The following is a 14,632-nucleotide window of genomic DNA, read 5'->3' as shown; positions in this document are numbered from 1 at the left end:
TATAGATATAGATATATATATATGTGTGTATATATATATATATATATATATATATATATACATACACATATGAGTATATATATAGTCAAATAGAACAGTTGGCACTCCTTAGGTGCTGATAGGCTGTAGGTGCTTGCCCCATATGGATAATATTGACATATGTTACCATTCCAAGGTCTGGTAAAGCAGGAGACAGCACTCAATTGTAGAAAACTTCACAAAGTGTATTGGTGAAAATAGTGGTACATCAAGAAACCCAACGTTTCGGTCGTCCAAAATGGGACCTTCCTCAGGGAGATGACAGCTACTCTATGGGTGTATTATTCTCGGCCTGGCTATAAGTAGGATTTCAGTTTTACTCCCAATGGATGGCACTGTTTCACCAGTGTCCTTAGCCCAACGGACATCTGTTTGTTGTTATTCATTTATTAATTGTATTTGATTACATTTGTAATGATCTTGTAGTTATTCTTCTCATGTGTTTGGTTTTTTAGAGTTACACTATGATTTTTCTTTTTTGTCTCTTTTTTGGTTTATGTTTGTTTGTCGTCCTCGTGAGACTTCATTGCAGACCCCCTCAGGACCGCTTGCTATCCCGGATTGGACTCTCCATTTGGTCAGATATCACTTGTTGCATATTTTGGAGGCGCCGGTTTTTTGTTTTTATTAAGAGCGATAAGAAGCATTAGACGGGAAAGTTATTAAATGCCAGTAAAAGGTGCCCCACACTGTACATCCGCCTCTCCTGTCTGCGCAATGTATCGCCTTTATACTGCAACTAAAGTCACAAAGTATCATTTCTTCATCTTATACTATATTAGTGAAAGCACTGTATGTTTGCCTGCCTGGATGTCCGGTGTCCCTAGGGGAAATCTCATTGGTCCCTTGGGCCGCCCGCCCCCGCACACCTCTCATTGGCCTGAGGCGGAGTGACGGGCCAAAAAAAACACACCCACACACACACACAGTGTCACCACACACACACAGTGTCACACACACACAGTGTCACACACACACACACACACACACACACACACACACACACACACACACACAGTGTCACACACACACACACACACACACACACACACACACACACACACACACACACACACACACACACACACACACACACACACACACACACACACACACACACACACTGTCACACACACTGTCACACACACACTGTCACACACACACACTGTCACACACACACACACACACTGTCACACACACACACACACAGTGTCACACACACACACACACAGTGTCACACACACACACACACACACACACACACACACACACACACACACACACACACACACCTCCCTGAACATCGTGACCCGCGCGCACCTCCTCCTCTCCCCGTGTCTCCCGCGCTTTCACCCCGCTCCCCTCCCCCCCCCGGCGCCGCTACAGTCAGCGGGACACACACACTATTATTACCCCTTCAGCGCCCCCCCACCCAGTGTCAGCGGCCGTGCGAGACCCCCCCTCTATATCTCCCACCTCTCCCCCCCCACACATATACATGCCCCCCCCTCACCGGCGCTCACAACTCACCCCCCTCCCCGGCGGGGGAACAGCCAGTGGCCAGGCAGCCTGCCTCGCGGCACCGAGTGCCCAAGATGGCGGCGGCCTCACTCGCGGCGGCGGCCGGAAGCCTCCCTGTTTCCCGCGCTTTCAGTCCCCCCCCCCCCCGGCGCCGCTACAGTCAGCGGGGGAGCGAGCGCCCGGGACACAGCGGGGGAGCGGCCACAACACGCTGCCTCCCGCCTCAGATCCACGTGGGACCTGCCGGACGGGTGAGTGAGCGGCCTTCACCTCCCCTCACCCCCCTTCACCTCCCCTCACCCACCCCTCACCTCCCCTCACCACTCACCTCCCCTCACCACCTTCACCTCCCCTCACCCCCTTCCCCTCACCCACCCCTCACCCACCCCTCACCTCCCCTCACTCCACTTCCCCTCCCTTCACCTCCCCTCCACTTCCCCTCCCTTCACCTCCCCTCCACCTCCCCTCCACCCTCCTTCACCTCCCCTCCACCCCGCTTCACCTCCCCTCCACCCCGCTTCACCTCCCCTCCACCCCCCTCCACCTGCCCTCCACCCCCCTTCACCTGCCCTCCACCCCCCCTTCACCTCCCCTCCACCTCCCCTTCACCTCCCCTCCACCCCCCTTCACCTCCCCTCCACCCCCCTTCACCTCCCCGCCACCCCCCTTCACCTCCCCGCCACCCCCCTTCACCTCCCTGCCACCCCCCCCTTCACCTCCCCGCCCCCCCCCCCTTCACCTCCCCGCCCCCCCCTTCACCTCCCCGCCCCCCCAACCTCCCCGCCACCCCCCCTTCACCTCCCTTCCACCCCCCCCCTTCACCTCCCCCTTCACCCCCCCCTCACCTACCCTTCACCTCCACTCCACGCCCCCCTTCACCTCCACTCCACCTCCCCGCCACCCCCCCCCCCTTCACCTCCCGCCACCCTCCCCCCCGCCACCCCCCCCTTCACCTCTTCCCCGCCACCCCCCCCCTTCACCTCCCCACCACCCCCCCCTTCGCCACCCCCCCCACCCCCTTCACCTCCCCGCCACCTCCCCGCCACCCCCCCTCCACCTCCCCTTCACCTCCTCTACACCCCCCCTTCACCTCCCCTCCACACCACCTTCACCTCCCCTCCACACCCCCTTCACCTCCCCTCCACACCCCCTTCAGCTCCCCTCCACACCCCCTTCACCTCCCCTCCACCCCCCTTCACCTCCCCTCCACCCCCCTTCACCTCCCCTCCACCCCCCTTCACCTCCCCTTCCCACCCCCTTCCCACCGCCTCCCCCCCCTTCCCACCGCCTCCACCGCCTTCCCACCGCCTCCCCCCCCTTCCCACCGCCTCCCCCCCCTTCCCACCGCCTCCACCCCCCTTCCCACCGCCTCCCCCCCCTTCCCACCGCCTCCCCCCCTTCCCACCGCCTCCCCCCCCTTCCCACCGCCTCCCCCCCCTTCCCACCGCCTCCCCCCCCTTCCCACCGCCTCAGCCCCCCCTTCCCACCGCCTCCCCCCCCTTCCCACCGCCTCCCCCTCCCTTCCCACCGCCTCCCCCCCCCCTTCCCACAGCCTCCCCCCCCCTTCCCACCGCCTCCCCCCCTTCCCACCGCCTCTCCCCCCCCCTTCCCACCGCCTCCCCCACCCTTCCCACCGCCTCCACCCCGCCCTTCCCACCGCCTCCCCCCCCCCTTCCACCGCCTCCCCCCCCTTCCCACCGCCTCCCCCCCTTCCCACCGCCTCTCCCCCCCCTTCCCACCGCCTCCCCCACCCTTCCCACCGCCTCCACCCCCCCCTTCCCACCGCCTCCCCCACCCTTCCCACCGCCTCCACCCCCCCTTCCCCTTCCCACCTCCTCCCCCTTCACGCCACCTCCCCCCTCCTCCCCTTCACACCACCTCCCACCTCCCCCCACCCGCCGCACGCATTCAACAGACAACCCACACACTCGACACACACCTGCCGCATCCTGCCCCTACGCAACAATATCACTGACCAGCTGTCACCCGCACTCGCCACACACCCGCCGCCTCACACCCTAGCAGGACCCCAACCCACAGCCAGCACTCACTACCCACGCGCCACCCGTACTGAACACCCATCCGCCGCCTCACACCCTAGGAAGACACACGCCTCACATTTTCACATCACTTATGTCACCAAAATATACATTGTACTGTGGTGTGTTTACAATAAACCATTTTTTTACAACATCGTATTACATTTTCTTCCATCTTTCTTTTCAACATTATTATGAAACCTTTACAACAAATACTCACCTATTGTTCCACAATTTATAAATAATACTACCTATTACGCATTTACATCCCGGGCAACGCCGGGTCTCTCAGCTAGTGTATTATGTATGTCAAGCAACAAGTACCTTCTGCCCACCATGTCATACAGGACCCAGCTACTCATACCTGACCTACAGTATGTCGCATTAAATAGATGTAGCCATGTTACTGTTAGTCCACTTGCAATAGTACTTCAATAGTACTTTAGTATTCGGTGATACCTTTTTTGTGGACTAACAATTGATTTTGGGACAAGCTCCACTCTCCTCCTCAGCAAGTAAAACTGATTTTGCAGAAGTTACTCCGAGTTTAAGACAACTGTAAAAGCCAAGATTAAAATCTAAGGAAAGTGGAAGTAAAATCAGAGGAATGGCAGAGGGGCAGAGGGAGGGGCAGAGGGGTAGAGGGAATGGCAGAGGAAGGGGCAGAGGGAGGGACAAAGGAAATGGCAGAGGGAATGGCAGAGGGCTAGAGGAATGGTAGGGGGCAGAGGAATGGTAGGGGGCAGAGGAATGGCAGGGGGCAGAGGAATGGCAGGGGGCAGAGGGAATGGCAGAGGGGCAGAGGAATGGCAGAGGGAATGGAAGAGGAATAGTAGAGGGGCAGAGGGAATGGCATAGGGGCAGAGGAATGGCAGAGGGGCAGAGAGAATGGTAGAGGGAATGGCAGAGGGGCAGAGAGAATGGCAGAGGGAATGGCAGGGGCAGAGGGAATGGCAGAGGGAATGGCAGGGGCAGAGGGAATGGCAGAGGGGCAGAGAGAATGGCAGAGGGAATGGCAGGGGCAGAGGGAATGGCAGAGGGGCAGAGGGAATGGCAGAGGGGCAGAGGGAATGGCAGAGGGAATGGAACTGAGGGAGGGAGGGGTGTAAAGTTTCAGAGTATCAGAGAAGTAGGGAGAGAAAGTATACAAATGTTTGATAGTGTTAGGTATTCTTTTTTGGTTGGTCAAAGAGAATGCGTTATACGTATATAATTTAATGCAAGTGTGACCAAGGGCGCTACATTGGTGAAACCAGCCCCAAACTTCAAACCAGAATGAACCTGCACTGACACACAATAACACACCATGAAGAAGGAATATACTGCACAGACACACAATAACACAACACAAAGAAAAGAGATACTGCACAGATACACACCACACCATTAAGAAGGGGGATACTGCACAGACACACAATAACACACCATGAAGAAGGAAGATACAGTACAGATACACAATAACACAACACAAAGAAAAGAGATACTGCACAGATACACACCACACCATTAAGAAGGGGGATACTGCACAGACACACAATAACACACAATGAAGAAGGAAGATACTGCACCAACACACAATGACACACTATGAAGAAGAGAGATACTGCACAGACACACAGTAACACGCGATGAAGAAAGGACATACCCCACAAATAAACAATAACACACCATGAAGACCTGCACCGACACACAATAACACACCATGTAGAATGTAGATACTGCACAGACACACAATAACACACCATGAAGAAGGAAGATACTGCACAAACACACAATAACACACCATGAAGAAGGGATATACTACACTGACACACAATAACACACCATGAAGGGAGATACTGCAGAGACACACAATAACACATCATGTAGAATGTAGATACTGCACAGACACACAATAACACACCATGAAGAAGGGAGAGACTGAATAGAGACACAATAACACACAATGAAGACAGGAGATACTGCACAGACACACAATAACACACCATGAAGAAGAGAGATACTGCACAGACACACAATAACACACCATGTAGAATGTAGATACTGCACAGACACACAATAACACACCATGAAGAAGGGAGAGACGGAATAGAGACACAATAACACACAATGAAGACAGGAGTTATTGCACAGACACACAATAACACACCATGTAGAATGTAGATACTGCACAGACACACAATAACACACCATGAAGACGGGGGATACTGCACAGACACACAATAACACACCATGAAGAAGGGGGATACTGCACAGACACACAATAACACACTATGAAGAAGGGAGATACTGCACAGACACACAATAACACACCATGTAGAATGTAGATACTGCACAGACACACAATAACACACCATGAAGAAGGGGGATACTGCACAGACACACAATAACACACCATGTAGAATGTAGATACTGCACAGACACACAATAACACACCATGAAGAAGGGGGAAACTGCACAGACACACAATAACACACCATGAAGAAGGTGGGATACTGCACAGACACACAATAACACACCATGAAGAAGGTGGGATACTGCACAGACACACAATAACACACCATGAAGAAGGTGGGATAATGCACAGACACACAATAACACACCATGAAGACGGGGGATAATGCACAGACACACAATAACACACCATGAAGAAGGTGGGATAATGCACAGACACACAATAACACACCATGAAGAAGGGGGATAATGCACTCTAGTGGGGCAGCCATTCTCACGGCCAAATCATTCCATAAATGATTTAAAAATCCAGATCCTCAAAGAGATTATTTGAAATCACCCAAGAACAGAAAATATGTGAACACAATAATATTGCTTTTTGACACAAAATAAGACAACGTAACACTGATCTGGGCATCTCTGTAACACACATTTCCCCCCCAAAAAATGTTCACAGAATTTGAACCAAGGGGTTCTCCAAGACCTGAACCCCAGTATTTTGGCTCCCGACTGGTACCAGAGATACATTAGATACCAACAGGAAGTGCCGACTGCGGGCACCGCCAAGATGTGAACCGGCCACCAAAACGGCAAGTATTTCGGGAACCAGGAACAGCGCTGTTCCGCTCCAGAGGGCCACAGCAAATAGGTGGGACGGCCGCTTGCCGCCTGGCACTGCAGTGCCGGCTCTCCTGCGCAGTGAAGGGGTTAATGGCGGTTGGTAAGAAAGCGAGAGAATGCAGAAACCCTGTGTGCGCAAACGAGCGCGCCGGCTGCCATATTTCCGCAGGTTATTGCTCTCGTACGTCTTTAAAAAAAACGCTGAAGTGAGGGAATTTTTTTTTATTTTTTTTTTTTAAATAACAAACCCCCCGTTTATCTTCTGTTTTTAGGAAACTGCACCCGGGGGTGGCATAGACACCGGTGAGCGTGACAGGAGAGGTACGAGTGCGGGGGGAAGGAGGGACCTGGCGTACAGTATGTGAGCGGTGGAAGGCGCAGCTTGAAGGCCTCCAGGGGAACGGCGTGCTCCTGTGGGGAGCATTCATCCTCATTTGCATATTCTAATTGAATTGCTATCAGGTTTCCTGCAAGAGTGCACAAAAAAAGAAGAAGGTTTCTGCTGATCCAAAGGCAAAAAAGTGTGTCTGCAGTTGGGGGACGTTTACCCTGCGTCTACGGAGGAGACACTGAACACAGAGAAACGGGACGGCGAGCGGAAGCGCTCAGCCACGCAACATACAGTACTGCGCAGAAAATGTTGTTTTTTTACACCAAAATCTACATCATAATGAACCAAACTTGATGCTCGGGATTCTGGCATGTGTATAATACTTAAAACCAGAGACAGAACATAAAACTGTCCAGTATGTGTATAATACAGCAGGTATAAGGTTATAGGTGTCCCTGTTAAATTGGACAAGAAGCAAAAGGTGACACTCTGCGCTCATTTGCATGTCGTTACCCAGAATCCCCGGCGACAGTGGAAGCACTGCATGCTAAGAGATAATGGGGAAGGGCAGGGTTGCAGACCTGGCTGGGACGTGTAAATGGGGCGGCGCACACGTGGGTTTTTTTTATTTGCTGTACAATAAGGATAACTTTTGAAAGGAAAGAAAGCGAGCGTCACTTCAGACCTGGAGGACGCACAGAGGCGCAGAATGTGATACATCTCGCGTGTTCTGTAACGTCTCCCTAATGCATCCTACTGACACGCCCAAAAAACAAGCTGACGCATAGAGAGTGAAAACGGGTACAAACCCCTTGAAACAATGGCGCAGGACGGCAAAACAGAAAAAAGACACAATTTGCCCTAATATGCACTAATAGCTTTACAAATATTGGAGTGAAAGACTGAGCTGTATACGCAATAAAATATATGTCCGTAGTATATAAAATTATATAAGCATGTGCAAGTCTGTACTGTATGTCTTTCTATATGAGTGTGCATCTGTGCTTCTGTGTGCGTGTCACTGTGTGTATGTGTATCCGTGTGTGTGTATTTGTATCTGTGCCTCTGTGTGTGTATCAGTGTGTCTCTATGTGTATCTGTATTACAGTATATCACTCTGCAAGTTATTATATCTCTCTGCATGTTATTATATCATTCTGCATGTTACTATATCTGCATGTTATTATATCGTTGCTGCATGTTATATCGCTCTGAACATTATTATATCTCTCGGCATGTTGTTATATTGCTCTGCATGTTACTATATCTGCATGTTATTACATCTGCATGTTATTGTATTGCTCTGCATGTTACTATATCTGCATGTTATTATATCGCTCTGCATGTTATTATATTGCTCTGCATGTTACTATATATGCATGTTATTATATCACTCTGCATGTTATTATATCTGCATGTTATATTGCGCTGCATGTTATATCGCTCTGAACATTATTATATCTCTGCATATTATTATATTGCTCTGCATGTTACTATATCTGCATGTTATTATATCGCTCTGCATGTTATTATATTGCTCTGCATGTTACTATATATGCATGTTATTATATCACTCTGCATGTTATTATATTGCTCTGCATGTTACTATATCTGCATGTTATTATATCGCTCTACATGTTACTATATCTGCATGTTATTACATTGCTCTGCGCGTTATTATGTCACTGCATGTTATTACATTGCTCTGCACGTTATTATGTCACTGCATGTTATTACATTGCTCTGCATGTTGTTATGTCACTCTGCATGTTATTACATTGCTCTGCGCGTTATTATGTCCCTGCATGTTATTACATTGCTCTGCGGGTTATTATGTCACTGCATGTTATTACATTGCTCTGCGCGTTATTATGTCACTGCATGTTATTACATTGCTCTGCGCGTTATTATGTCACTGCATGTTATTACATTGCTCTGCGCGTTATTATGTCACTGCATGTTATTACATTGCTCTGCGCGTTATTATGTCACTGCATGTTATTACATTGCTCTGCGCGTTATTATGTCACTGCATGTTATTACATTGCTCTGCGTGTTATTATGTCACTGCATGTTATTACATTGCTCTGTGCGTTATTATGTCACTGCATGTTATTACATTGCTCTGCGTGTTATTATGTCACTGCATTTTATTACATTGCTCTGCACATTATTAATGTCACTCTGCATGTTATTACATTGCTCTGCGCGTTATGTCACTGCATGTTATTACATTGCTCTGCGCGTTATTATGTCACTGCATGTTATTACACTGCTCTGCGCGTTATTATGTCACTGCATGTTATTACATTGCTCTGCGCGTTATTATGTCACTGCATTTTATTACATTGCTCTGCGTGTTATTATGTCACTGCATGTTATTACATTGCTCTGCGTGTTATTATGTCACTGCATGTTATTACATTGCTCTGCGCGTTATTATGTCACTGCATGTTATTACTGTACATTGCTCTGCGTGTTATGTCACTGCATGTTATTACATTGCTCTGCACGTTATAATGTCACTGCATGTTATTACATTGCTCTGCGCGTTATTATGTCACTGCATGTTATTACATTGCTCTGCGTATTATTAATGTCACTCTGCATGTTATTACATTGCTCTGCGCATTATAATGTCACTCTGCATGTTATTACATTGCTCTGCGCATTATAATGTCACTCTCCATGTTATTACATTGCTCTGCGCGTTATTTCACTGCATGTTATTACATTGCTCTGCGCATTATTAATGTCACTCTGCATGTTATTACATTGCTCTGCACATTATAATGTCACTCTGAATGTTATTACATTGCTCTGCGCGTTATGTCACTGCATGTTATTACATTGCTCTGCGCATTATTAATGTCACTCTGCATGTTATTACATTGCTCTGTGCGTTATTATGTCACTGCATGTTATTACATTGCTCTGCACGTTATAATGTCACTCTGCATGCTATTACATTGCTCTGCGCGTTATTATGTCACTGCATGTTATTACATTGCTCTGCGCGTTATTAATGTCACTCTGCATGTTATTACATTGCTCTGCGCGTTATTATGTCACTGCATGTTATTACATTGCTCTGCGCATTATAATGTCACTCTGCATGTTATTACATTGCTCTGCGCATTATTAATGTCACTCTGCATGTTATTACATTGCTCTGCGCATTATTAATGTCACTCTGCATGTTATTACATTGCTCTGCGTGTTATTACATTGCTCTGCGCGTTATTATGTCACTGCATGTTATTACATTGCTCTGCGCATTATTATGTCACTGCATGTTATTACATTGCTCTGCGCATTATTAATGTCACTCTGCATGTTATTACATTGCTCTGCGCGTTATTAATGTCACTCTGCATGTTATTACATTGCTCTGCGCGTTATTAATGTCACTCTGCATGTTATTACATTGCTCTGCGCATTATTAATGTCACTCTGCATGTTATTACATTGCTCTGCGCATTATTAATGTCACTCTGCATGTTATTACATTGCTCTGCGCGTTATTAATGTCACTCTGCATGTTATTACATTGCTCTGCGCATTATTTATCTCACTCTGCGTGTTATTACATTGCTCTGCGCATTATTTATCTCACTCTGCGTGTTATTACATTGCTCTGTGCGTTATTATGTCACTGCATGTTATTACATTGCTCTGCGCATTATTAATGTCACTCTGCATGTTATTACATTGCTCTGCGCATTATAATGTCACTCTGCATGTTATTACACTGCTCTGCGCGTTAATATGTCACTGCATGTTATTACATTGCTCTGCGCATTATAATGTCACTCTGCATGTTATTACATTGCTCTGCGCATTATTAATGTCACTCTGCATGTTATTACATTGCTCTGCGTGTTATTACATTGCTCTGTGCGTTATTATGTCACTCTGCATGTTATTACATTGCTCTGCGCATTATTAATGTCACTCTGCATGTTATTACATTGCTCTGCGCATTATAATGTCACTGCATGTTATTACATTGCTCTGCGCATTATAATGTCACTGCATGTTATTACATTGCTCTGCGCATTATAATGTCACTCTGCATGTTATTACATTGCTCTGCATCTTATTACATTGCTCTGCGCATTATTAATGTCACTCTGCATGTTATTACATTGCTCTGCGTGTTATTACATTGCTCTGCGCGTTATTATGTCACTCTGCATGTTATTACATTGCTCTGCGTGTTATGTCACTCTGCATGTTATTACATAGCTCTGCGCGTTATTATGTCACTGCATGTTATTACATTGCTCTGCGCGTTATTACATTGCTCTGCATGTTATTACATTGCTCTGCGCGTTATTATGTCACTGCATGTTATTACATTGCTCTGCGCGTTGTCACTCTGCATGTTATTACATTGCTCTGCGCGTTATGTCACTCTGCATGTTATTACATTGCTCTGCGCGTTATTACATTGCTCTGTACGTTATTACATTGCTCTGCATGTTATTACATTGCTCTGCGCGTTATTACATTGCTCTGCATGTTATTACATTGCTCTGCGCGTTATTACATTGCTCTGCGCGTTATTACATTGCTCTGCGCGTTATTACATTGCTCTGCGCGTTATTACATTGCTCTGCATGTTATTACATTGCTCTGCGCGTTATTACATTGCTCTGTGCGTTATTACATTGCTCTGCGCGTTATTACATTGCTCTGTGCGTTATTACATTGCTCTGCATGTTATTACATTGCTCTGCGTGTTATTACATTGCTCTGCGCGTTATTACATTGCTCTGCATGTTATTACATTGCTCTGCGCGTTATTACATTGCTCTGCATGTTATTACATTGCTCTGCGCGTTGTTATGTTACAAACTTGGAGCTGGGAAATGCTGCAGAGCTGGCAAAATATTTCACCCGATTCTGAGGAAGGTTTCTGAAGTTCACCTGCAGCACAGAGTACCGCTGAGTATCACCGAGTACCCCCCTTGGCTGTAGGATCGCACTGGTCAGTCACTAATACCTGATGCCGGCTGTGGTTCAATGGCGTCTCTTCTACCAGCAGTCGGATAGCGGCTTCCCATCTCTCGGGAGTCTGGTTATCCCACGCCGCCACCACAAACAGCGCCTGCTTGGCGGGGATCCGAACCCTGCGGGCGGTGTACACGGCACCGTCCGTGCCCACCTTGAAGTCCGGGTCGCTGGTCTCGTACCAGATGCCTTCTGTGCCAGTGCTGCAGCCGTTGAATGTCACTGGAAGAGACGGACAGAGAGAGAAGTGGCCGTTAGCACGGGCGGAGCAGGGGCAATTGTGGCCGATCTGTAACAAGATGCAACTAGCGGATAAAACGTGCTAATAATCCGGCTAATAATCACTGTTAATAGACGCTTGGCACCGAATTCTCTTTATGTGTGCTCATTTCATGCTAGCACATTGCGGGGAGCATTATACTGTGTGAGTAACTGGTTTGGCTACCTTCATTCCCAGGCTTGTGCATTAAGGCTGCAGACCAGGCAATATCCTACACGTGTTTTTATTTAATATCTCAGTTCTGTACTATGAGAAAATACACGTAGCATTTTTTTTAAACACAACCCTGAATGACATTTTTAATTAATTATAATGTTACAACCATTTTTTGTTTCTATAGCAACCAGCTACAAAGTCACATCCCCTTCCTCTTCTGAAACAGGCTCTGACACACCCCTTTTTGAGCCCTGCCCTCTCTCTAGCAGTGCACCAATTGTATCTAGTGACTGCCTGGTCACATGATCTTCCCCACTGTACTTTGTATCTCTGGTCCGCTCCTGTCGGCCATTTAGTGAACCCCCGAGCCGAATCTTCGCCGATCGATCACAGGATCGGATCGATTGGCAACTTAGCAAATTACTTATCATTGTGTGGATTGTATTGATGCACGTATTAAAGGGGGGGGAAAAATGAAATAAAAAAACGCCGCTTGGACTGCAGCTTTCAAGCCTAACTCAGAAAATACCCGCTACAGTTAAGAAGAGCATCGGAGAAGGTGGAGGGGAGAATAACAGAGTGCGATCCCTAAATATTGAAGCTGTAGTTAGGGGTGCACAGAAAAGATTTAAAAAGGGGCAGCGTTCTCATGCGTTACAAAAAGCTGAGACGTTGTCCTGCTTTGCGCTCCACGCAGCCAGAGGCCTCCAAAAGTAAACGGATAGGACATTTATTTCCAATGTTTATCCAATACCTGGCGAGAGTCAATTTGATGCCTTCAGTTTGCACAGAGAGCACAGGAGTGGTCCTTATATTACATGGACGCACCTGATGAAGAACTCCGTGAGGGTTGAAAGGTTGTAATTTATCAACGATCTGTTAGTCCAGGGGCGGCCAAGTCCAGTCCTCAAGTGCTACTGCACCAACAGGTCAGGTTTTCAGGATATCCCTGCTTCAGCACAGGTGGCTCAATCAGTGGCTCAGTCGAAAGACTGAGCCACTGATTGAGCCACCTGTGCTGAAGCAGGGATATCCGTAAACCCTGATCTGTTGGTGACCCCTGTGCTAGTCCAACAAACGTCACGGATTACCTGACACTGGAAAGGCAGATTACTATCATGCAGGAGGTGGAAACCCTTCCAGCAATTATCTGGTGTTTTTGGGGTGCAATTATTATTAATATTATTATGATTGTTGTAGCTATTACACAATTATCCTAGAAGGAACAGTGTGGATTCTTGGCATTGATTTTGACTTTCTGCTTCACAAAGCAGAGCTAGAGAGATCAAATCAGACTGTGAGGTCATAAACAGTGCTGTCCATGAATGGGATTCCAGCTCTACTCCTCTTTAACCCTGGATTCTCCATACAAGCTGCTTGAGCTGTAGGGAAGGCTATAGTAAAAAAAGAGAGGGAGCTAAAAACAAAAAGGCATTTAAAGGGCTCATTTTCCAGGCTGTGCCCTGAGTCTCTATATCAGGGGCGGCCAACTCCAGTCCTCAAGTGCCACCAACAGGTCAGGTTTTCAGGATATCCCTGCTTCAGCACAGGTGGCTCAATCAGTGACTCATAAGGGCTGCGCCACCTGTGCTGAAGCAGGGATATCCTGAAAACCTGACCTGCCCACCACTGCTCTATGTCGACCATTTGGGAGACATGATGGGGATTAAGGAACGCGGAGGGCAAAGGAAGGGTGTGTTCCTTTCTCGGCAGTGAAAATCCCAGCACAATATACAGCTCAGTCCTCAAGCGCCACCAACAGGCCAGCTTTTTATCAATATCCCTGCTTCAGCACAGGTGGCTCAATCAGTTGCTCAGTCATTAACTCAGCCACCTGTGCTGAAGCAGGGATATCCATAAAAGCTGGCCTGGCGGTGGCCCTTGAGGACTGAGTTTGAGACCCCTGTTCTAAAGCGTAGCCCCCTTTTGTGGATCGGAGCCCAAGCTGTGAGATGCTCTGCGTGTTAAATTAACCCTTCTCTCTCCGGTGGGCTTATCTGGCAGCCACTGAGCATCAACTAGCGGCGCAGTTTTGCAGCGTGTCGCAGAATGACTTCGGCGCACCCCTTAAAGATCCCTGCCGGGGCGAGGACGTTTCTGGATGAATATTTATTAAACCCACATTAGGACATTTTATATATGCATGTGCGGCTGGGGCTGTCAGCCGGCGGCATC

At 48.1% G+C, this 14,632-nt stretch overlaps 1 protein-coding gene across 5 annotated transcripts in view; it reads right to left on the bottom strand.

Annotated features, from left to right (window-relative positions):
- The window catches only part of CDH4 (cadherin 4), a 499,844-nt gene that overhangs the window by 125,701 nt on the left and 359,511 nt on the right, over positions 1-14,632 (bottom strand). For all 5 annotated transcript variants that reach the window (XM_075571397.1, XM_075571398.1, XM_075571395.1 and 2 more), the window contains one exon: positions 12,014-12,243. In XM_075571397.1, coding sequence (XP_075427512.1) covers positions 12,014-12,243 — 230 coding nt within the window. The remainder of the gene's footprint in view (positions 1-12,013; positions 12,244-14,632) is intronic.

Source organism: Ascaphus truei, chromosome 15 (assembly GCF_040206685.1).
Source record: "Ascaphus truei isolate aAscTru1 chromosome 15, aAscTru1.hap1, whole genome shotgun sequence".
NCBI classification, from domain to species: Eukaryota; Metazoa; Chordata; class Amphibia; order Anura; family Ascaphidae; genus Ascaphus; species Ascaphus truei.
The sequence above is the reverse complement of the archived record's forward strand: the minus strand, read 5'-3'. Positions and strand labels throughout refer to the sequence as shown.